This window comes from Python bivittatus, unplaced genomic scaffold (assembly GCF_059951505.1).
Source record: "Python bivittatus isolate LINGU-HERP-01145 unplaced genomic scaffold, Pbiv_v1 ctg000700_np1212, whole genome shotgun sequence".
Taxonomy (NCBI): Eukaryota; Metazoa; Chordata; class Lepidosauria; order Squamata; family Pythonidae; genus Python; species Python bivittatus.
The window spans coordinates 15,677,495-15,703,225 of record NW_028277098.1 but is presented as its reverse complement, the minus strand read 5'-3'; the positions used below and the strand labels follow the sequence as shown (position 1 = coordinate 15,703,225).

Sequence of the window (25,731 nt, the reverse complement as noted above, 5' to 3'; positions counted from 1 at the left end):
GCTGGGTTTTTCTGCAGCAGTTCAGAAGGTTTTTATTTCACTTTTCTCATGTGTTATTCCTATTTGATGGCTTACACATCATTTTATTTCCATTTTTATGTGCATCTCTGTTGTACAGTATTTTGCAGCTGAATCTTATTAGCATGCTTTCTATGAGGCCATAAAAGAGTTTGAAAACAGTAAAGGGATAATAGACAGCCACTGATTTAAAGCTAAAAAACGTTTCCAAAGATGGGGTGGGGGTGGGAAGCAGCAGCTATTTTTTTTTTTAAATGTAGTACAATTCAGCCTTTTACACTACACATTTTAACAAATACAGAACAATTCAACATGCTAATTTTTAAAAAATAAGATTGGATTCCATAGAATCTTGCATAAAATTAATTATCCAAATAATGTAAGCATAATAAAATACTACATCTATTTTATGATTTTTTTTTTTAATTTTTCAATTGGTAATGAGTTGGACCCACCATTAGTTATGTTTAGAGTAGATCCAATAAAATCACTGTGATGGACATGAAAGCCACTTCTCACACACTGAAAAGAAATAGCCTGAGACTAGGTCTGAACATTAGCAAAAGAAGGAACAGATGGAAATGGTCCATCCTGCCCTTAAAAGAATCACTTCTATCTCTTCAAATACAGTCACTGGGAGAAAGAGGCACAACAATTTGAATCTGGATTACAATATAAATAGAACACATTTGATTTGACACATAGCAGTTGCTAGAATTCTTTTGTAATGTCTTCTTAGCTTTTCTACAATAATTCAGAAATTGCTGTATCCTTGTATACCTGTTTATCTTGCCAGTCCAGCTTGCTGGGAAGAACCCTGATACAAATTAGCCATAATAAACATAGGTTTTATTATTTAGTTGGATTCTTAAAATGTAATAAACTCCAAGCTCATTTTCAAAAAGTTTTTGTAGTTCAGTATAAGGAATGAATATGAATTACTCTCCACTCATTTTTATGAATTAAAGCAGCTAATGTTAAATTTCTAGTTTTTCTTATCAAATAATATTTTAAGAGGATTTCCCTTCATTTTACCCATTTTTACAAGCTTACTTGTTTACAGCTCAAAAGATATATCGCTACAGTTCTGTAGGAATAGTCCAATACTAGTAAACACACTACTTTATCATAGAGATAAAACCAGCAAATTGCAGTCTTAATCTTTCCCCTATAGTATTAGATACAGGCCTGGATAATCTGTATCATAAAATCATAATACTACACTGACAGGAACACAAATGAGTATGCTCAAAGAAACTATAATTGGTCCTAGGATTGGTTGATGCTTTCACATTACAGAAATTTCTTCTTTGGCCATTGCAAATTTTTAAAGAAACTTTATCCAGTTTCTGCTCCATGCCTTCTGGGAACTCAGATATGACTGTTATAAAACAAAATCTCACCATTAAAACCAACAATTAAAACTAATTATAACTTTTAAATGTAGGCAAAAGAATATTTTATTGCTCTTCCAGAAATTATAACAGGTTTGGGCATTGACAATTCCTGAGGGAATTGAATTCTGCAATTGTGGGATTTGTCTTTGCTCTTTAAATATATGATGAACATAGGCTTTTGTAAATTTTCTGTGGTGGGAAGTTTCCTAAAACTAGGAAACACTGTACTAATTAAACTGAAGAAGCATATTTTCTCCCTTTTCTACATAAAGATGTAACAATCGTAATAACATAGCAATCATGTTAAAAACAGAGCCTTACCTATTTATAGTGGAAAAACCAATTTGTTGCATCCATTTACTAAGCATCATGGAAATGAAGAGCTTAATAAAAATTTCTAGTTCTTGAAGCAAATGCTGTATTTTCCATTCTTGCTTAAGCAAACAGAATAGGTCTGGTTATTATTAGGAAACAGAAATCCACTTCTCTTTTCCCCCCTTCCTTTCCCAAAAATGGCAGGAGAAAAATGTACACATTTGGAAATGAAGAAAAGAGAGAAATTAAAAAGGTTCAATATCTGCAAATAGCAGGGAACAGCAATAAAAAGTTACTATAAATGACTCTGACAAATTTAGCAGGTGTGCATTCGATGTCTCTCCACTTAACACACACTTTTTGGCATTTATTAAGTTTTGCTTTTTTATTTTGGGTGTCCCCCCCCCCCATGTTGTTTCTTATCATTTTATAAAAAAATAATCTTTGAAAATTGGGGGTGCAGATTATCTGTAACTGATATCTATTGCATACTGTCTATTATATCACTGATGATAAGTGACAAGAATCATCTCTCTTGCCCACATCTCAGTCATGGCCTCTGCGTACTGAAAATTGAGCTTAGCCAGAGCATTTATCTTTGATTTCATTTCCACTTTCATTAGTACTGAGAAGCACCTTAGTTTATTTCCATGTGTTTTTAATTTCTTTCTTTAAACTTGATCAGTTTTCACCCTGGACATTTGAAGAAAGCGTGCAATACCCTTACAAGATGATTTAGAAGCTCTGGGGACCTGCCCATTTATTGAGCTATCCAGTAGTAGTTCTGAGGAGCTCTTGCAGTTTAGGAAGTCAGGGAGCTGTGATCCCCCTAAGCTGGTCCTTGAATACCTGAGCGAAACATAGAAACATACAGCTGGAAGGAGCGATGCAGGATCCAAATTATAACTTCCATGACCGATGGTTGTCTGTCCTTTGCTAGAAAACATCCAATAGAGGTGAACCCATTGCCTGTCTGAGTAATTGATTATCCTGTTTTACCGTTTTTACCATTAGCATTTGTTTTTCAATCGGAATGTGACTTTTCGTAACTTGCATCCATTATTCCATATATGGTACTGATATGACATCATTTTAGATAAATGAAAAATGCTATTGTGTCCTGACCCAGTTTACTCTTCTCATGGATAAACATTCCCAGTTCCTTCAACCTCACTTCATGGAACTTAGCCCTTCTCTGAACCTGTCTCTGTTTATTTGAGTCTTTCTTAAAATGTTGTATCCAGATATAGACAGATACTCAAAGAGAGATCTCCCCAACACAGAAGAAAGTGGACCTATGATTTTCTGTGATTTGTGAACTATTTTTGTTTCTGTAGTCTAAATTTTCATTTGCCTTTTTTGCAACTACATCATACTACTAAATTATATTCACTTTGGGATCAATTACTATTCCAATATCTTTTCCACAAGTATTCCACAAGGTATCTACCAAATATCTTCCATCCTATAGCTGTGCATTTGACTTTGCTTTTTAAGTGAAGAATTCTGCATTTGGTCTTTGTTAAATTTCATACTATTATCGTCAGCTCATTTCTCTAACATAGCAAGATGAGCTTGAATTTATTTCTGCCTTCTAGGGTGCTGGCTTTCTCACTCAATTTTACATCATCTTTAAATCTGATAAACATTCGCTCCTTCTCTTCATAAGAGTAATTAATTATCCTTTTAAAGGATACATTGCTCAGAACTGAAGCATGTGACACCCTACGTAATACCTCTGTAAAATTCTTTTGCATAGCTTTTGCATGTCTCTTCACTGGCAACTATCTTACTATCCATACCTTACCTATGTTGTAACTGAGTAGAAGGAAACTTAAAATAGTGGTGAAAAAGCCTGAGCCCCCCACCCCCCAGAAATTTTTTTCACTGATTCCTCTGAACAAAAATCAGCAGCACAGTTTCCTATTGTTTTGAGAAAGGAAATACATAAAACCCAAGTATAAGCATTAAAATAGGGTTAGCATAGTAAACAAGAAGAAAGAAAGCAAAGACAAAAAATTTCCAAAGCCACAGAAAGGCCAGGAATTCCCAGTACTTCTCACACACATGATGCAGCCCCCACCAACTTTATCACCACCACCAAATAAGTTGTAACCTTTCGCCTTTCGCTGGATTAGGTATAGGTCTGTCACTGAAATTGACCAGTTTTAGCATGGTTCTGGAGTGGTCTTCAATGTGTCTGTAGGCTCCCAACAAGTGCATTTTGTTTCAACATTAAGAGAAGCAAACAAAGTTTAAAGGGGCTTTTTTGCAGTTTTACCTAACCTATAATTAATTTCTGATGCCCGCAGGAATAGTAAAGAAATACTTCCAGTGATTGTCTAACCTGTTTTGGGTTCCTCTGAGTACATATTGATAGGAAAATAAATGTCTGCAAAACTTCTGCTGAAATGCCAAATTATTCAGCCTGCAAAGAAGATTCTCAGTACAGCAGAAATGGAGTAATCCAATAGTTCCCAGTGTTTTTCAGTTGGTGGGCTCATTTAAGACCTTATTACAGGTATTGTTCTTCACAAAATGGCTTCAATAGAAGCAGAACAAGATGGGTGTATTCAAAAACAAAGTATGTATTTCCCAGGAGGTACATGATGATACGGTTTGGAAATGTTCTTTCTAGCACCTCTTAGACTTTCCCACCAATTTATCTTTGTCTTTTTTCCTTAGCAGGCAAACATTCTCCCCCAAAACCCATTGGGTTTTAGTCATGTCCCTTTTTTACTTTCTAGAACCTTTTTACTGGGTCTGGGTGCTTTATAGGAATGAACATTTGTACTAGATGATGGTACTTGGATTGCAACATGCCAGCTAGCCAGACTTCATAAAGGAAAACAGGATGAAAGATGCTGCCACAGTCTCCAGTTATCCTGGAGGAAGTACTTGTGAATTTTGTTTTCCTTTGGGAATATCTTCTGTTCAATATTAATTAGCATAGTAAGCATGCAAAACATTGGCCCACCACAATTTTCTGTGGATATTTTTTAAGAAATGAAGAAAAGAAGTAAATGCTACTCCTGATGGAATTTAGTCACCTTGAACTGGATTATTTAATTACCCATTTTTTCCCATCCTGCCTTATTTACACACTAAATATTCATTGTTTTCAGAATTCATTCTTTAACCGTAATCCCATGAGACAGTATTCTGTTGTCCTAAATAATAGTGATATTTTCTTTAAAGAAATACTGTCAACATATTTTATATTAGGTAAGTTAAGAAACAGAATCAGCAAAAGCAGAATAAGATAATATGAATTCATGTTGCATATACCATCTTGACTATAGTTATGGAAAAAAGGAAAATAGTTTTAATAAGTACTGGAATCTTTACAGCTAGATAGTTCCACTAAAGTGTGTGTAAATGTTTATGTATACATAATTGATTGTTGGATTGATAGATACAGCATTCTGAATTTAAAAAGTACACTGCAGTATTTATCTTGTCAAAAAGCACATCTTGTGAGGAACTGCAGTAAGATTTCAGTTTCTTTTAAATGATTTGAATAGTCAACCATCCATTTACTTAACCCAAGTATCAGTTAAGATGTTTAGATGATCAGTTTAAAAAATGCAAAACCAAAATTCTTAATTGTCTAAATATTTAAGAAGCCATTTAACCAATATTTAACCAACACAGTCTCATTCTTTCCTTTCCACATCTCCTTCCTTCCTTTTTTGCTCCAGCTGGTTGGCCTTCCATCACTTACTTTCTCAACATAAAAATTTTTTATCCCCTGGGAAAGGAGGGAATTGGGAGGAAGTTATGTGAATATTATTCCAGTTTTAGGAAAGGAAAAGGAGCAGTTTAAGCAGAATGTTATATACCTACTTGCAGTCAATGGCCACAATGTACATTGTGATAAATAACCTTTCATTTTCTGATGTTACATATCTACATTTCTTTTAATATGTCATTTTGAATATATTTTGTACAGTGCATTCGGAAAGTATTCAGACCCCCTTCACTTTTTTCAATTTTGTTATGTTGCAGCCTGATACTACACTTGTTCAAATTCATTTTTTTTCTCATTAATCTACACTCAGTACCCCATAATGACAAAGTGAAAACAGAAGTTTAGAAATGTCTAAATTTATTTAAAAGAAAAATCTGAAATATCGCATGTACTTAAGTATTCAGACCCTTTACTCAGTACTTTGTTGAAGCACCTTTGGCAGCAATTACAGCCTCAAGTCTTTTTCGGTATGACACAACAAGCTTTGCACACCTGGATTGGGAGATTTTCTACCATTCTTCTTTGCAATTCTCTCAAGCTCAATCAGGTTGGATGGGGACCATTGGTAGACAGCCATTTTCAGGTCTCTCCAGAGATGTTCAATTGGGGTCAAGTCAGGGCTCTGGCTGGGCCACTCTAGGACATTCACAGAGTTGTCCCTAAGCCATTCCTGTGTTGTCTTGGCTGTGTGCTTAGGATTGTTGTCATGTTGGAAGGTGAACCTTCGGCCCAATCTGAGGTCCTGAGCGCTGTGGAACAGGTTTTCATTGAGGATATCTCTGTCCTTTGCTCCATTCAGCTTTCCCTCAACTCTGACCAGTCTCCCAGTTCCTGCTGCTGAAAAACACCCCCACAGCATGATGCTGCCACCACCATGCTTCACTGTTGGGATGGTATTGGGCAGGTGATGAGCAGTGCCTGGTTTCCTCCAGACAGAATGTTTAGAATTGAGGCCAACCAGTTCAATCTTGGTTTCATCAGACCAGAGAATCTTGTTCCTCACAGTCTGAGAGTGCTTCAGGTGCTTTTTTGCAAACTCCAAGCAGGCTTTCATGTGTTTTGCACTGAGGAGAGGCTTCCGTCTAGCCACTCTGCCATAAAGCCCAGATTGGTGGAGGTCTGCAATGATGGTTGTCCTTCTGGAACTTTGTCCCATCTCCACACAGGATCTCTGGAGCTCAGTCAGAGTGACTATCGGGTTCTTGGTCACCTCTCTTACTGAGGCTCTTCTCCCCCAATTGCTCGGTTTGGCCGGGCAACCAGCTCTCAGAAGAGTCCTGGTTGTGCCAAACTTCTTCCATTTGAGAATTATGGAGGCCACTGTGCTCTTGGGAACCTTCAGTGCAGCAGAAATTTTTTTGTAGCCTTCTCCAGATCTGTGCCTTGCAATAATCCTGTCTCTGAGCTCTGCAGGCAGTTCCTTTGACCTCATGGCTTTTGCTCTGATACAGTATGCATTGTCAGCTGTGAGGCCTTCTATAGAGAGGTGTGTGCCTTTCCAAATCATGTCCAATCAATTTACTTTACCACAGGTGGACTCCAATCAAGGTGTAGAACCAGCTCAGCAACTATCAACAAAATGGGAGGCACCTGAGCTCAATTTCAAGTGTTGTTGCAAAGGGTCTGAATACTTATGCCAATGTGATATTTCAGTTTTTCCTTTTTCATACATTTGCAAACATTTCTAAACTTCTGTTTTCACTTTGTCATTATGGGGTACTGAGTGTCGATTAATGAGGGAAAAAAATGAATTTGAACAATTGTAGTATCAGGCTGCAAGATAACAAAATTGAAAAAAGTGAAGGGGGTCTGAATACTTTCTGAATGCACTGTATATTGCTTTTCATAGTTGGAAGAATTGTCATGTGAATTACTCTAACCTTAGTCAGTTTGGCAGTAAATCTGCTTGCTTCACATGGTTAACAGCATCTGTCAGTCAGTTGATTAGAATTGCTAGGCAGTCTTGCTTAGGAAGAGCACTATCAGGATCTTTGGCAGGCTGTGTGAAGATTGACCATGAACTCCAACCCCTCCCCAACTAAGATAATGTTTCCCCTTTCAGACACGCTTTGCGCATGTTCAAACCAATATGCGTAATAATGACTCTGCCTTGGATGAAGATGCTGATGATGAACTAGACCAAGGAAGCAAGTAAGTTAATTAATTTTATATATATATATATATATATAACTTTATCAATTTTTTTATAAAGAAAGATAAAAACTAACAAACTAATATAAAGAAGAAAGAAAGAAGAAAGGAAAGGAAATAGAACAAAGCCGAAAGTGCAGAAAAGAAAAAAAAAAGTATAAAAAAGTAGCCTCTTTACAACAGCTACAAGTATAGGTATAAATTTACCTCTTACCCTATGGTTACCTCATGGTTTCCATTTTTTTCTATAATCTGTTTTTTTAATCATCAAAACCATAAGTCATAAGTTCATCTTTTTCTGTTTCATGCAAAATGTCTATAAAGGATTTCCAGTCAGTCGTAAATTTAGATAATGTCTTTTCTCTAAAAGATGTCAATTTGGCCATCTCTGCAAGTTCCATCAACTCCACCATCCATTCCTCCATTGTGGGTAATGTTGGATCTTTCCACCTCTGTGCATATAATAATCTCGCTGCAGTTACCATGTATAAAAACAAAGTTCCATGACTTTTTTCCAATTGTTTATCAATCAGTCCCAAAAGAAAGGCCTCTGGTTTCAATTGTATATTAATCTTTAAAATCTTCGGAATCAGTGTGTGTATTTGAATCCAAAACTTTCTGGCTTTTTTACACATCCACTAAGCATGATAAAAAGTCCCTTCTTGTTGTTCGTGTGTCAAACATAAATTTGAAGTACCTTTATACATTCTAGACAGTTTTTCCGGTGGTATATACCAACGATACATCATTTTATAAAAATTCTCTTTCAGATTATAACGTAGTGTAAATTTCAGTCTTTTCAGCCACATATTCTCACATTGTTCCATCTGAATATTATAGCCAAAGTGTTTAGCCCACTTTAACATACATTTGTTCACTTGTTCTTCTTCTGTCTCAAATCTCAGTGGAAGTTTATACATTTTAGCAATAACATGTTCATCATTTGTACACAGTTCTATTTCAAACTCAGTCTTGTATTGCTCAAAACCAACAAATTTTTTATCTACCTTAATTTTTTCTGATAATTGTACATATGTAAACCATTGTAATTGTGTGTGGGAATGACTCCCAGTCCCTGGGAGACTGGGCCCAGAGACGCTGCCTAAGGAATGGTCAGATAAGAGACAGCATAGTCCACAGCTGGATAGTGGGCAGGGCAACAAGGTCAGAAGAGACCCTCCCTAAATTCTCGGAGTGTAAAGGAGATGGGGATATATTAACAGAATCTTGCATGTCTGAAAGTAGGATTCTATCCCCATCTTCTTTACATTCTTAGATTCTTTCTTGTCTGGCCTACCTGGTAAGGCTGACAACTGTATCCTTCTGCTACCAAATCTTCTCTTGACTTATTTTACATTCCCCTTCACAAAATTCTGCAAGTAAGTTAATTTATGTGTGATTTGAGCTGTGCTCTGTTGACAGAATTATAAATCTAAGACCAATTGGTAAAACCAGTTGAGAATTTTAGAGAGAACTCTACACAACCAGCAAAGCAAATATTACACAAATGGTGGAAAACCTTAGATTGGTGTTGAGTGCCATTCAGAAGCAGGGTAGAAGTCAGAAGAATCCTGAGCAGTACCTTAAATTATGGAGAAAGCAGAACAAATTGTTGATGGAAAGGGAAAAACAGGCTTAGTAGCGATACCGCTTGTTGTAAAAAGACAGAAAATAAAGAAAATATTGGAAGTGCTGATTAACTTGCAGATGGGAGTATAGAAAGTAACTGGTAGACTGAAAGGTAAAGTAGAACAATACGATGTATGCAGGAAAAAGTAATGTGATGAACCTTAATAATAAAAAGGAGGAATTACAGGCAGACCATCAACCAGGAATTCAAAACCTGTATCCAAGGGCACTTTTTTGGGGGAAAAAACTGCTGGTGTTCTGTAAAAAATAAAATAAAATTATTCCTAGGAGTGCAAACAATATACCGAAAAAAGGCTTTCCACTGCATCTGTGTATGATTTCCTGATTAGTGCTATTTTTGCTGTTCCTACATGTCTGCACTAAGTATAGTTAGATGCAATCCTGTATACCAGCCTTAATCAGTTTGGCTTCCTCCAGATGTGTGGATTTTAAATCCAGCTTGTCAGCAATGGTCATGCTGGCTTTGGGAAGTGAAGTCCACACATCTGGAGGGCACCCTGGTTGAAACGTGCTGCTATACATTTTTATACAGGAATGATTGACTCAATGGATTCAGAGTATTGCTCTCAAGGCAATGATGTAGCAGTTCTCAACCCTTGCCTCTGCAGGCTAGTGCTTGACTTTTTTTAAAATTATAAATTATAAAGTAACAGTAGAAGTTCAAAAAGAAACAAAGGTCACATCTCTTTCAAGTCTGGGTAACTTATTAAAACTATATTCGATAATAATGTAATATGCCTCCAGTTCTTAAATTCAGAATAAAGTACATTTCAACTATCAAAAGCTTAGGAAATGGTAATGAAAGATAGATCATACTGAAGTCAATCCTATTGTCATGGATTTGAAAATTCTCTCGAACAGTACTTGCAAATACAAGGTTTTGAAAGAGCTCATTCTTGATCTGTTTTCTGAAGTGAGATTTTCACACACAAAAAGCCTATGCACTAAAGTACTGTCACAATGCATTATAGGTATACACTTTTTTAAAAAAAAATCTGCCTGCAGCATTTCCTTGCTTTCCATCCCTACCTGAGGACAAAAATGGGTTTAATTTATCTCTACCACCACCCTTCTAGGTTATTGGAAAAGAGAATTTCACAATTTGCTATTTCTCACTGCTACTGACCAAAGCCACAAAGCTAAATAATTATGCATTTTAATAATAAATGCAAGGGCTAAGAGGTTTATTTTGCCAAAATAGTTCTTTGTAATAACTGCAAGCCAGAGCTTCATGAACATTTAGATTAATTGTCATGGTCATAGTAGTGAAGAGACTATATTTTTCTTTAGATTGTCATCTGAAGACAGTGAGGAAACATCTTACTATTTGTATGACAGTGATGACTCTGGGGAATTGGCCAAAACGTCTGTTCCTCCTGGAGAAATGGACCTGCTGGGAGAGATTTTGGATACACTGAGTACACATAGTTCTGATCAAGGGAAGCTCTCAGGGGCAAAAAGTCTGGACTTTTTTCGATCGATGGATGACATTGACTACAAGTCAAAGGTTAGTTGCTCTATCTCCTCTCAGTCTTAAATCTGAAATAACTTCTTTGCAGCCTTGGCTTTTATGGTGGGATTTGTGTATACCTTTCTGCTTTTTCAACCCCTTCTGCTTTAACCCCTTGTAAGCCACCTAGAGTTGTTGACTAGCAGGTTGCCTTAGAAATTGAAACTATAAATATAAAATCTTCAAGTAAAGCTGTTTGGCGCAAAGAAAATCAGTCGATCACCATTCTTTTGTCTAAATTTCTGGGTCATTCTGCTATGTTTTACTTGCACAATTTATTACACAATAACTTTAATTTTATTTCCCTAAACATTACAAAGTTACATTGTGTGTAAACTTTGCTTACAGATGGTTAAGTAATTGTCACATTGTAGTTTTGGTACTCTAATTTTTTTCTGATATAATCCAAGACAGCAATAAAATAATTAATTTATTCATTCATTAAATCATGTATAACTTGTAATCTTTCATTCTATTTTTTCCTATCAAATACAACTACCTTGGATTTTCATACACTGATTTTCAAATCTATATTCCTAGTTGCATGATATAATGCATCCTAACATTTGCTGCAAATCATTTTGTTTCTCAGCCCAGACAGTCTTGTTTACAATACAAAGTGGGGCAAAAAAGTATTTAGTCAGCCACCAATTGTGCAGGTTCTCCCACTTAACAAGATGAGAAAGGCCTGTAATTTCCATCATAGGTATACCTCAACTATGAGAGACAAAATGGGGAAAAAAATCCAGAAAATCACATTGTCTGATTTTTAAAGAATTTATTTGCAAATCATGGTGGAAAATAAGTATTTGGTCACAAACAAGCAAGATGTCTGGCTCTCACAGACCTGTAACTACTTCTTTAAGAGGCTCCTCTGTCCTCCACTCATTACCTGTAGTAATGGCACCTGTTTGACCTTGTTATCAGTATAAAAGACACCTGTCCACAACCTCAAACAGTCACACTCCAAACTCCACTGTGGCCAAGACCAAAGAGCTGTTGAAGGACACCAGAAACAAAATTGTAGACCTGTACCAGGCTGGGAAGGCTGAATCTGCAATAGGCAAGCAGCTTGGTGTGAAGAAATCAACTGTGGGAGCAATCATTAGAAAATGGAAGACATACAAGACCACTGATAATCTCCCTCGATCTGGGGCTCCACGCAAGATCTCACCCTGTGGGGTCAAAATGATCACAAGAACGGTGAGCAAAAATCCCAGAACTACATGGGGGGACCTAGTGAATGACCTGCAGAGAGCTGGGACCAAAGTAACAAAGGCTGCCATCAGTAACACACTATGCCGCCAGGGACTCAAATCCTGCAGTGCCAGATATGTCCCCCTGCTTAAGCCAGTACATGTCCGGGCCCGTCTGAAGTTTGCTGGAGAGCATTTGGATGATCCAGAAGAGGATTGGGAGAATGTCATATGGTCAGCTGAAACCAAAGTAGAACGTTTTGGTCTAAACTCAACTCGTCGTGTTTGGAGGAGAGAGAATGCTGAGTTGCATCCAAAGAACACCATACCTACTGTGAAGCATGGGGGTGGAAACATCATGCTTTGGGGCTGTTTGTCTGCAAAGGGACCAGGACGACTGATCTGTGTAAAGGAAAGAATGAATGGGGCTGTGTATCGTGAGATTTTGAGTGAACACCTCCTTCCATCAGCAAGGGCGTTGAAGATGAAACGTGGTTGGGTCTTTCAGCATGACAATGATCCCAAACACACCACCCGGGCAACGAAAGAGTGGCTTCGTAAGAAGCATTTCAAGGTCCTGGAGTGGCCTAGCCAGTCTCCAGATCTCAACCCCATGGAAAACCTTTGGAGGGAGTTGAAAGTCCGTGTTGCCCAGCGACAGCCCCAAAACATCACTGCTCTAGAGGAGATCTGCATGGAGGAATGGGCCAAAATACCAGCAACAGTGTGTGAAAACCTTGTGAAGACTTACAGAAAACGTTTGACCTCTGTCATTGCCAACAAAGGATATATAAGAAAGTACTGAGATGAACTTTTGATATTGACCAAATACTTTTCCACCATGATTTGCAAATAAATTCTTTAAAAATCAGACAATATGATTTTCTGGATTTTTTCCCCCATTTTGTCTCTCATAGTTGAGGTATACCTATGATGAAAATTACAGGCCTCTCTCATCTTTTTAAGTGGGAGAACTTGCACAATTGGTGGCTGACTAAATACTTTTTTGCCCCACTGTACTACATATACACGAATATCCCCAATCAACACACTTCTGCTTTTATCACAAGCATACCTCATATAGTAATCTGTAATAATTTTTTTAAAAACCAAGGGAGCATGACACATTCCTGTCTTATTCCTGCTAAGTGCTTAACCATTTACGAAGCATTCAGTTTATTCTCATGAATGCTTTACGTCCATTATCTGTTTCTCTGATCACATTCAGCAACCAGCTTTCAATTCCATAATCCATGACAAAAATCCTGATCCAAGTTTATTTAAATAATCTTTCTTTCTCACATTCATACAGTTCTGATGACCTGCTGAAGACCAGAAATTAGGTCCGCATTTTTCCTGTCAGGCATAAAAACATACTGTACTTTCCAAAATGTGTTCATTATCACTTTATGTACTCTTTCAATCAGAATTCTGTCAAATATCCTCCCCAGGCATGGTATCTTTCCCTTTATATAGGGAAGCAGAGATGGCATTCTTCCATTTGTCAGTCTTCACACTTCTGTTAAATTGCACATTCCATAAGCAAACCAAGTCCAAACTAGTGTAATTATTTATTTACACTACCTGTCCCTGCAGAATTACTGTTTTCCAAGATTCTTATGCATGGAGCTATGGGGAGGGATGGCTCTATTTTGTTTTCTAAACTGTGTAAATAATAACAACTACTACTACTATTTATTATGGTTGGTTGCACAGTCAGCCAGATGTTTAGCCTGGATTTGGCATTTTTGTCTACCCATTGAGTTCTTCCCAAGGACCTGGGATAGGCAGATGTTGTTGTTTGATAGAGTTAAAGGTATTGTTGCAGGATGTAAACTGTTCCAAGTAAAGCTGCCTTTTGCAATTGACTGATGGTGATTTTGTCAGTGCTGAAAGTCTTCAAGTGGTGCTCCAGATGTTTTGGGATTGCACCCAAGGTGCCTATTACTATTGGTACTATCTTCGCTTTCTTTTGCCACAGTCATTCTATTTCTATTTGCAGGTCTTTATATTTTGTGATTTTCCCCAGTTCTTTCTCTTGTATTCCACTGTGTCCAGATATTGAAATGTCCACTATCCAGACTTTTTTGTCCTTCTTATCAGTGATTGTTAAGTCTGGGGTGTTTTGTGGCAGATGGTTGTCTGTGTTAGCATCTTCATTTTCTATTACTTTGTGTATTTTGTGATCCCACCGGTTCTTGCTTGCAGGCAATGGTATTTCTTGCAGATATTCCAATGCACCATTGTTGCTACTTTATGCCGTTGTTTGCAGACAGTCTGTGGTATCTTCATGCAGCAGCTAACTAGGTGGTCCACTGTTTCTTCAGCTTCTTTGCAGAGACAGCATTTGCTGTCTGTTGCTGTCTTCTCAATTCTGGCTTTGTATGCATTTGTTTTTAAGGCTTGGTCTTGTGCAACCAGAATTAGCCCCTCTGTCTCTTTCTTCAACTTTCCTGCTCTTAGCCATTGCCAGGGCTTGTTATCTTCTTTGCCTGCTAGTTTTTTTTATGTACTGGCCATGTAATACTTTGGCTTGCCACGTCTGTTTTCTATTCTTCATTTGGCCTTTCTTATAGGCCAGTTTGGTCTCTCTGGTATTCAGTAAATCTTCATGGTGTACTAGGTTCGGTGCATCTTCTTCACTGTCCTTCAGATATTCTTCCAATGACCTATTTTCTTCTTCAACTGTCTGATGTACTTGCAACAGTCCATGCCCACCAATGCGCCTTGGTAAGTAGAGTATGTCAACATCAGTGCACGGATGAGGGGTATGATTCATTGTCATTATTTTTCTGACCTTCCTATCCAGGGCTCTACTTCTGCTTGAGTCCAGTCCACTATTCCAGCTGTGTATCTAATGACTGGAATTGCCTAGATGTTAATTGCCTTGATGGTACTTCTTCCACTGAGTTTGGACCTTAAGATCTTCTTCACTCTCATAATGTATTCATTTCTAACCTTCTTGATTTCAATGTGCTTGATGTTGTCAGCTTGAAGGATACCCAGATATTTGTGGTGATCTTTTTCATCCAGACACTTGATGTTATTTCCACAGGTCAACTTGATTCCTTCAGTTTTCACTGTTTTTCCCCTGTTGATGGTAAGAGTGGCACATCTGTCCAGTCCAAACTCCACTGCAATTTCTTGGCTGTGTATTCGGGCAGTGTTGAGCAGTGATTCTATTTCAGCTGGTGTTTTTCCATATAGTTTCAGATCGTCACATAAAGGAGATGGGACAGTTTTGATGTTTGATAGCCATGGCTTTGTTCAGTATCATTGACAGAGGAGTCAGTGCAGTGACAAACAGTAGTAGTGATAGTGAGTCTCCTTGAAAGATTCCTCTCTTGATATTAACCTCTCCCAGTTGCCAGCTGATTTGGTGCAGAGGACAGAGAGAGGCAGGAAAGAGGTCGGGGATATGTGCATGACAATCACCTAACCTGGGTTGACTGCGGCAGCGCAGCAGTGCTGAAGTGGCCACAAATTTCCCAGATTTCAATCCCACAAGAGTAATGGGTCCTGGATTTTGGACACATTCTGTAAATTAGCCCATTTGAGGTACCTTGGTTCAAAAATTGTTGCCCTATGATGCACCAGTTCACCCACTTGAAGGTTACGGACATGAGAGTTTTAGTAGTACAGTGGGGCAAAAAAGTATTTAGTCAGCCTAACTTGCAACAGCACAACTTGCAATTGTGCAAGTTCTCCCACTTAAAAAGATGAGAGAGGCCTGTAATTTTCATCATAGGTATACCTCAACTATGAGAGACAAAATGGGGGAAAAAATCCAGAAAATCATATTGTCTGATTTTTAAAGAATTTATTTGCAAATCATGGTGGAAAATAAGTATTTAGTCAATATCAAAAGTTCATCTCAATACTTTGTTATATATCCTTTGGGGGCTGTCGCTGGGCAACACAGACTTTCAACTCCCTCCAAAGGTTTTCCATGGGGTTGAGATCTGGAGACTGGCTAGGCCACTCCAGGACCTTGAAATGCTTCTTACGAAGCCACTCTTTCGTTGCCCGGGCGGTGTGTTTGGGATCATTGTCATGCTGAAAGACCCAGCCACGTTTCATCTTCAACGCCCTTGCTGATGGAAGGAGGTGTTCACTCAAAATCTCACGATACACAGCCCCATTCATTCTTTCCTTTACACGGATCAGTCGTCCTGGTCCCTTTGCAGACAAACAGCCCCAAAGCATGATGTTTCCACCCCCATGCTTCACAGTAGGTATGGTGTTCTTTGGATGCAACTCAGCATTCTCTCTCCTCCAAACACGACGAGTTGAGTTTAGACCAAAACGTTCTACTTTGGTTTCAGCTGACCATATGACATTCTCCCAATCCTCTTCTGGATCATCCAAATGCTCTCCAGCAAACTTCAGACGGGCCCGGACATGTACTGGCTTAAGCAGGGGACACATCTGGCACTGCAGGATTTGAGTCCCTGGCAGCATAGTGTGTTACTGATGGTAGCCTTTGTTACTTTGGTCCCAGCTCTCTGCAGGTCATTCGCTAGGTCCCCCCGTGTGGTTCTGGGATTTTTGCTCACCGTTCTTGTGATCATTTTGACCCCACAGGGTGAGATCTTGCATGGAGCCCCAGATCAAGGGAGATTATCAGTGGTCTTGTATGTCTTCCATTTTCTAATGATTGCTCCCACAGTTGATTTCTTCACCCCAAGCTGCTTGCCTATTGCAGATTCAGTCTTCCCAGCCTCATGCAGGTCTACAATTTTGTTTCTGGTGTCCTTCGACAGCTCTTTGGTCTTGGCCATAGTGGAGCTTGGAGTGTGACTGTTTGAGGTTGTGGACAGGTGTCTTTTATACTGATAACAAGGTCAAACAGGTGCCATTACTACAGGTAACGAGTGGAGGACAGAGGAGCCTCTTAAAGAAGTAGTTACAGGTCTGTGAGCCAGACATCTTGCTAGTTTGTAGGTGACCAAATACTTATTTTCCACCATGATTTGCAAATAAATTCTTTAAAAATCAGACAATGTGATTTTCTGGATTTTTTCCCCCATTTTGTCTCTCATAGTTGAGGTATACCTATGATGAAAATTACAGGCCTCTCTCATCTTTTTAAGTGGGAGAACTTGCACAACTGGTGGCTGACTAAATACTTTTTTGCCCCACTGTATATAGATAGATGAATTTCATCTTTCCCATTAGTATAACTCTACACGCTTCTGTGACATTCAGTAACATAATTATTTTTACTCTGTTCCAAGCAGCCTCCAAAAACATTTTTCCTTATATCTACTTTCCATTCATTTGGTTTGGAGATTAATACATGAATACTTTGTCATATAGAAATCATAGTTTTTCTTCCAGAAATCACTCTTTCATCCTCTCCTCCCCTCCCCTCTCCTCCCCCTTCCCTTCCCTTCCCTGTCCATTCTTCCCCAGATCCATTTTTAAAAGTACCAAATAATGGCCTGTCCAAAATTCAAACTTCTCATCACCCTTACACTTTTCATAATTTTCTCAACCTTTCATCAAAATCAGATCAATCATGCTTTTAGAACCATTAATTCATTATATCACCAAAAATACCATTTGTATTTATTTAATTAATTAATCAATTTGTATGGCTGCCCATCTCAACAAGTGACTCTGATAAAATTAAAACAATTATAACCAACAATGCAAAATTTAAAATACATAGCAGCTGAGGAAGGTATAAAAATTGCCTGTTGCTACCAAATTTCAATAATATTATATTGGCAGATTCAGCAGATCATAAAAATGGATCTAGGAGCTGCATGCAGGCAGTAGTTTGATCCCTTCTGTCTGAATGAAGCTCTATCGCACCTTATGTGTACAGAAGGGCACCTTAGCATTCATTCCATTGATAGTCTCGACAGTAAATCCCAGACTGTATGTTTTAAGAAAGCTGGTAGCAATAATCAGACCAAAATATTGTGATTAAGGATAAAGACTACCTCTAAATTTTACAACATTAAGAGTTGTGTTTGTTTCATCTCTTTATCACCTAGAATCTCTTTATGTCCCAAAACTGAATTAACTCAGATTTAAGTCTTTTATAGGAATAGAAGTTGGATTCAAACTTTGGACGATTGTTCTGTAAGAAAAATTGTTATGTAATGTATTCCTTGATTCATTCAGTCCAATGAAAAATAGGCAGGTTACTCAAGATTTTTTAGAATTTAGTGTAATATTTATATGTTATTTTTCTGATTAAAAAACACAACAAAGTTGTTATTTAGAGATACCAAGGGGAAGAATTCTGATAGGATGCACATTCTTTTTTATTTCAGAATAAATCCAACACCCCAAGTGAGAGCAATCTTGCTCTACTCTGTAGTGGTTGGACATCTGACCTGGCCGCTAGGAATCTGGGACAAGATGACAGCATCCTCACTGAGAAGCAGCTTCTTCCATCACCAAGGAAACATGTTCCTTCTAGTGGCAGTGGAGAATCTCTCTTTGTGCTAAATAAAGAAAACCCTAACCTTACCTCCAGTGTTGACAACATGGCCTTGCTTAATAATCACTCAAGATCTTCAAACTCGCCCCAAGAAACTATGCAGACTCATTCTCCGGGAACTTTGCAAATGAGTAAATGCAATGAAACACTAAGCAGGACCTCTGCAGATGAGATGTCACCAAGCTTGAGCCCAAATCCATCCTTCCTAGTTCCATGGGAGAGGGAAACCCAAGATGGAAATGAAGTCCTTGAAGAGGGTAGCCTTCTTCATGAAGTAGTATCATTATGTAAACTGACTTCTGCTTTCAATCAAGGTTTAAACATTTCAGGGGACAGGTTTTCCAACAGCAGTGGGAATAAAACGTAAGGATTTTTTATTTGTTTTGGAGGGGAGAGATTACATGCCTGGTCAATGACTAATGGAAGACAACTCAGGATTTTGTATCATAACAAAGGAAGTTAAAGATCTTCAGTGTTTCTAATCTTTAGTTTTGGTTGGTGTTATTTGTGTATTTTTACCGTTTTATTTTGAGCCTATCTCCTTTGAATATCTTTGCTCCATTTAAGTTCACAATATAGGCTTGAATTTGGGGTGGGGCCGTAACAGTGTTTACAACATATGCTTGGCATGCAGACAGTTACAGCTTCACCTCTGGGCATTTCCAGTTCTGTCTGGGAAATGTCCTGTCTAAAAACCTGAAAGTCACTGCCAGTCAGTGTATGCAATACTGAGTTCAGACAATATGCCATCTTAACTAAAGCATTCTAGAATCATGGTACTAGCTTGATTTCACATTTAAGCTGCAGCTGGTCTGTGGCATGGAACAGTTTTTATCATTTCCTTTCCGTATATGCAAAAAGAAACACATCAGACACATACATTTATCCTTCTGCAACACAAACCAAGATGTGTAGCATGACTTTTCTGGAACTTAGTCCATGATCTGATTGCCTTAAACTTAGAAGGACATATTTAAGTACCTTAAAGGCTGAACTGTAAATATTTGGGAAAAAGAGCCACCATTATTTCATAGCAAAAAATGTGCTTGAGTAAAGGGAAATACAGACCATTTACCAAACAAGGGGACTCTTAAGATTATGGATAATCACTAGTGTAGCCTTGTTTATGCAGTGATTTTAGTAATCCTTTGTTAAATGGGACATGTGATGGCTATTCACACTGTCAAGCACTACCCATCAGTAAGGTGAGAGTTCTAATATGTATCTGTGCCACTTGAATTGACACCAGTTGATAATGATTGCTTGGGATTTACTGTAAAATATGTTGTTGTTTTTTAAGTCTAGCAGACAATGCCCCTGTCTTCCAGACCCTGAAAAATGGTACTGTATTTTGAAATGGTGAAATGCAGTGAAAAGTTTACAACTCTTTTCAGAGCTTATTCACTGAGTATATTTTACATTTTAGTTTTCTTAAAATACATATTTTGAGCACAGCTGGAATTTTAATGGAATGAACCTTTGAAAGATGTAATATTTTTAATTGAAACTAATCTCTTCTTCTGGAAATCATGCCTCTTTAATATGTTTTGTAAAGTCATTGGGTTGTTTTAAATGTGCTGCTTAATCAACCTTTTTTTTTTTTAGAAAACAAAGAGACAGTTGCAGTAAAAAGAGAAATATGGTAGTCTCATGGTGCAAATCCTTTTCTGGTTATAGGCAAATGAGTCAAAGAACCACCCCAACCTCTAGCATTTAGGTTTAATTTTTTTAAGAGGCTGAGATCCATCTATTACAGTGTCCTTACCAACCATTGACAGCTTTTTGAAGTTGTCTTCTAAAGAATCTATCTAAAAATCAATCGTCTGGTACACATATATGAATGTCTAAAAGCTCCTTCAAATTTGTCATTAGATCAAATACTTCGGAAATTGTCAGAAGTTGTTTCCAGATATATATAAAGCAGCTAATAGACTTTTAGATCAATTGAATGTAGAAACTGTCCTTTTTTTTACAGCACCTATTTTCTGAGATGTAAGGTCCTCTCTTTATTGTACTGGAACCTTTCTTTCGTTCTCCAAGTCTGAGGTTTATCCAAAACACGTTCCACAGTCTCACTCATATATGAGTTTCCTATTCAAAAAGTAGAAAAACTGTCCATATGCAAACTTTCCACTGTGACTATAAAGTGCTTCTTCAAAAGAGAGAGAGAATGGTAAATCCTGCATGGATATCTCTATGAATCTTACATAACAAGGGGATGGGGTGGGGGGAGCTAAAAAGCTTTGTCTAGTAAAGTTTGCAGGTTTTCAGTGACTTTCATGGTTAGTGAATGTGCTTTGAGATTCCATCTAAATGGAATTCTTACATGGTAGATTATGTATTGATGAGACTTCTTGATGAACTTTTGAAATACAACTTTCTTTGATGTCTGTCTGAACTTACACCTATGCCAGAATTTATCATACTTGTCATTTTTTTAAGGCTAATAATTGTGCCTTAAAAATGTGTGCTGTCCAGTTGCCAGCTATTTTTATTATTAACAAAAAGGATATTTATGCCCAAAGGATCAGAGTAGCAGTTTCTCAAACCTTTAGCCAGCAACTGTTCTGTTTTCCACCAGTTATAGTCTAAAACTCTCTGTAGAGGCCACGTAAGTAATTTTGATGATTACTGTAGTGTCAGGAATATTATAGTTCCCATGTATGGCTGATTTTACCTATTTTGTAGTCATTGCTTCAGGGAATTCTAAATTACTGTTTTTAGTATGGTGAGAATTTTTTAAAAAATATTTTTTTAAATATTTCTCAGGAATCCCAGCAATTATTTCTGTTGATCATTCAGTTCCTTCTATAAAATATTGGATTATTTTACTGAAATTTAGCTTATTTACTCAATACCATTAGTCTATCTAAAATCTGAATGGACAGCCTGGTGTTCTCAAGATGTCTGGGACTTTAACTCCCATTAGACCAGCCAGCATCGCTAGTGGAAAAGATATGGGGGTTGTAGTCCAAAACAGTTGGAGGGCAATAGGTGGCCTGTCCAGATTTAGAACAAATAATGTACTGTGTAGTCACACAAATGATTAGTTGACATATTCAAACTTACTTTTAACAGACAATATAAAATTGCTGTTAATTGCTTTATACCCATCATGGGTTTCATCAGATGTGCAAAAAGGAAATCTGTTTAGACCTTCATCCTGTATCCCAAGTTAAAAAGTCCTGGCAGCATCTAGAATGGTTGCAGAGAGATCTACCACCAACAGCTTTCCTTACCTAAATGACTTTTCCAAGAATGGAGACGATTGTTCTGAAGGAGCAACCACTTCAGCTTAGAGTTGCTTATGCATCTTATGGATGAGAGATTACTTTGCTATCACCTTTCCAAATCCTCAGATACATGCCCTGTGCCATGATGGGCCTTTGCTACATTACAGAATTTAAAATTGCTTAAACTAGAAAAATAGGTGTTCAGGTACTTCTATGCACATAGAGTCACGTGAAATAATATGTTGTCACATACTGTAAATGATACACAAAGAAATTAAACCCTTGTAATAAGACCCATTTTGATGAATAGTAGAAGTAATGAGAAAGGTGGTAGTTTTTTTTAACTGACTTTTTAAATATTTCCCTAGCATTTCAAAAAGTGATATTACTACTTTTTGATCGCTGAGTTAGATTATCAAAAGCTGTCAGTACTGGCTAAGTTTGCTTCCAAAGATGTCAACAGTGATTTTCCAATTGATTGAATAGACGGCTTGCACTGATGAGCACCTTTGAAAATGTTAATTTTCATAGACTAGATAAATCCATCAAGCAATACTTATGCATAAAACCTGTTAATATTGTTTTAGCAGTGCTTAAAGAATTATACCTAAGTTGCATTAGGTAAATTAGATGAAACAAAACAAATATTCCCTTTTATTCATTGTGCCATAGGTCAGTTGTATATTTAGTAGTTTGTATTGAGCAGGGAATGAAAAATAGTAATATGTTAGTTGCCAGTTAGGTGAGTAATAATCTCTTCCTAATATTAGTGCTCATTTCGTAAGTGATTCCAGGCTTCTCCTTAGCTAAAAAATTAGAAAAGTATTTATGTCATTGGAAGCTTTTTCTTATATATCTTTGCTTCTAATATAGCAACACTGTAGATGCCACTGTTAACCCTGACACTTGTTTTCTCTGTAGAATGTAATTCAGAAGTCAGCCTTTTCAATAACAGGCATCAAAACTTTAAAAAAAAAAAAAACTTTTAAAATAGCCAAACCATAAGAAAATTGCCAAACCTCACAGGGGTTCAGCATTCTTATCCCTAAGATCTTGTGAGATCTCATGTGTGAAGACTGCCATTTTTAAAAAAATGTTGGGGCACCATTTCAGGGTGCCTTGCTACCAATCCTTGGTATAATTCAAGGAGAAGAAGGAATAAAATGGGCAACTGTCCTCCTAATCTGTTGTTATGGGAAAGGTAAAGACTACAGCATGCATTCAGGCAATTGCCCCATGATGGCTGGGTATGGTGGGAGTTGTATTCCATTATGTCTGGAGGACACAGTCTTGAGGAAAGCTAGATCAGACTTTAATTCACAAACAGGACTTTGGCTGGCTTTGATGGATGTACCAATAGAAGATATAATAATAATATATCATATCATATAATAAGATAGAAGAATAGAAGATGTATAGAAGAATGGATGTACTGTTCACTTTGTCCAAAGAAGAAGGTAACAGTTTTAAAGATCTCACTTCCTGGAAAACAACAACAACAAACCTATGCTGAATTCAAATGAGCAATCACTGTCTGGCTCCTAAAGGAAGGTAAACAGTCTTGGATTTGTTCTTTTAGCTTTTTTTTTTTTTTTGGCTTTCACTTTAATTTACCTTGGTGTCACTAGGAGCCATTTCTGTTCTTCTTCAAGCAAACAAAGGCTGAAGTTCTTGTGGCTTACGTGAACTTAAAAGGATGGCTGTCTGTGACAGAAAATTCCAGTGGTGCTTTCTTCTGCCCAAGTTCTCATAACTCTTTCAATCTGGGGATAAGGGATAGGTTGTGTGGTTATCTCCCCCCTATTTATTTCAAGTAGCTTCATGTAAGACATCGCCTTGCTGGATTGTGCTCCCAAAAGTTGATTTTGTCTTGTTCCAGCCAACCATCCTTAACAGCGCTCCATGTCTGCTGCTGATATGCCCTTGTCCTCTTGTCTTATAGGGGGGTTGCCTCTCTGCAAGGTATCAAAGTAAGGAAAGGTGTTTAAGTGCCTCTTCTCTATCCCTCCTCCCTGGGCAGTAGGGGTTCATAATACCCAAAACAATAGATTGTTTTTCCTCAAGAACCTAAAATAATGTTTTAGTAAAAAGCCCTTAAGAAATTTACCACTTACTGACATTGGGACAGGCTTAGTGGAAATATGGGTCTTGCTATTTTCTGTGCCATATATAGTAAGGCATGAATATGTCATGATTTACTCTTCTCATTTTAAGTCTAGAATCAGTATTAATTGGGGGGGGGGGGTGGAGAAAGAGAAGCTAATGTAAACTTCCAAACTGAAATACTGATTCTTTGTAAATGCTTTCTCTCTGCTCTGCCTTCATCCCATCTCAGATATAAGTAAAGCATCAACTAGGATGTGAGGGAAAGTGCTGGATTAAAAAAAAAAAGGCATTGGATTTTGTGCAATATTTTTCCTTCCTTATATTTGTGTGTATGCATGTATGTGTTTTGACAATTAGAAGCATCTGTTTCTTTCTCAGTAAGTCTTTGAGATTATTTTTCACCCTGGTGTATTTCTGTTTTGTTTCAGGATTGTGTTAAATTGTGCATAGCACCTCATTACAGTTGTCTAGTAAAAAGAAGTACAGTACATTGTCAGTGGGCAAATAGTTTTTAGTTGATTGAAATTGAGTAGGGACATCTATTATTGTGTTATAATGCAAATCATAAATGTTGCCAATTACTTAATAGATATCAGAAGCTCACAGTTAGCAATACCTGTATTGCCCACATTACATTATAAGTACACAGCAGAATAGGATTTCTGTTAATTTACTTGTACTTGTTGATCCTCATGTCTCACTGTTCTTTCAGCTTGCAAATAAATGGCTGCTTCTTACAATTGATGCCAGATGGCAGTGAACGGTCAATATGTATAATTTTTATGATCCAGCGTGTGACATCTCTAGTTGTGATAAGTGATTGCTCAGTTCAATAGATGTCACCAGTACATTTGAATTGTTTGTTCGATTAGCTTTTATATATTTGTTGTATATTTTCTTCCCATGGCTAAAAGTTGATCAAGAGCTACTTTGAATTAACTTACTTGAGTTAACTGAAGCACTGTGGAATCTAGCCGATTGCAAGTTGCAGATAAGCACTGTGATAAATTTGGTGTTCCATACCATGTTCCCTGTATTGCAATAGGTGTGGTTGCAGAGTGTACTTTACCTGTGCTACTGCCTGTACATAATTTCATTGATGCAACGCAATTCTATATTTATGAACTTTTATCTTGAAGAAGAGAATGTGGGGAAAAAAATATCTCCGATTGAACAGAGCAAATCATTCAGAGCCTGGCTTATTATTAAAAAAAAATTCTCAGCCTTGGAGAAATCTTTTTAAAAATTATGTTATGAATGTTGCAAGTTAAGCAACAAAATCCAGGATTGCTTGCACCAGAATTGTTTCTACTTCTACCAATACAGTACTATTTGCAAAGGGACTAGAACTGCATTATTAATGAAACCAGTATGGTTAAGCAAAGTTGCACCAGTTATACTAGCATGTACTGAAATAAAAATGTTACAAAAAGAGAAAATGAAGAATAGAGTAGCCAACCAAAAAAAAACAGTTTTTTTTCCTGCTAAACAAGTTTTGAAAAAAGGGAGAAATTCATCATGTCCAGTATCTGCCAGAAGGCCCCCTTTGATACAGATAAAAAGCAAAGCATCAACCTCTAGCAGTTTATTTGCATCAGTGCCTTTGAGTCCACAAAGGTCCTAGTGCAATTGCAGAGAGCATTTTTTTGAGTGTTCCCACTACTTGATCTCCAAACATTTCCAAAAATGCCTTTTGCCAATGTGATTGCCTCCCCTGGATGCATAGGAACCAGTCCTCCTGGCTCTTAAAAGGGAAGAAGATGGGGAAAGACACATTGTTTGAATTTAGCAGACATGCTGTGCATGCAAGAAGTCAAATCTCAGTCCAGGAAGGGTTGAAAAAATTCCCTGCCTGAAACCTAGGAGAGTTATTTCCCAACAATGTAAACAAAACTGAAACTATAATAGGTCAACGATTTGATCTGCTATAAAGCAGCTTTCAAATGG

The 25,731-nt window shown here is 37.4% G+C and overlaps 1 protein-coding gene across 3 annotated transcripts in view; it reads left to right on the top strand.

Annotated features, from left to right (window-relative positions):
* Positions 1-20,046, top strand: part of DENND1B (DENN domain containing 1B) — a 209,780-nt gene extending 189,734 nt beyond the window's left edge. For all 3 annotated transcript variants that reach the window (XM_088153197.1, XM_088153196.1, XM_088153198.1), the window contains 3 exons: positions 7,544-7,632; positions 10,573-10,789; positions 18,276-20,046. In XM_088153197.1, the coding sequence (XP_088009323.1) occupies positions 7,544-7,632; positions 10,573-10,789; positions 18,276-18,812 (843 nt within the window). In that variant the 3' untranslated portion in view covers positions 18,813-20,046. The remainder of the gene's footprint in view (positions 1-7,543; positions 7,633-10,572; positions 10,790-18,275) is intronic.
* The last annotated feature ends 5,685 nt before the right edge of the window (positions 20,047-25,731 follow it).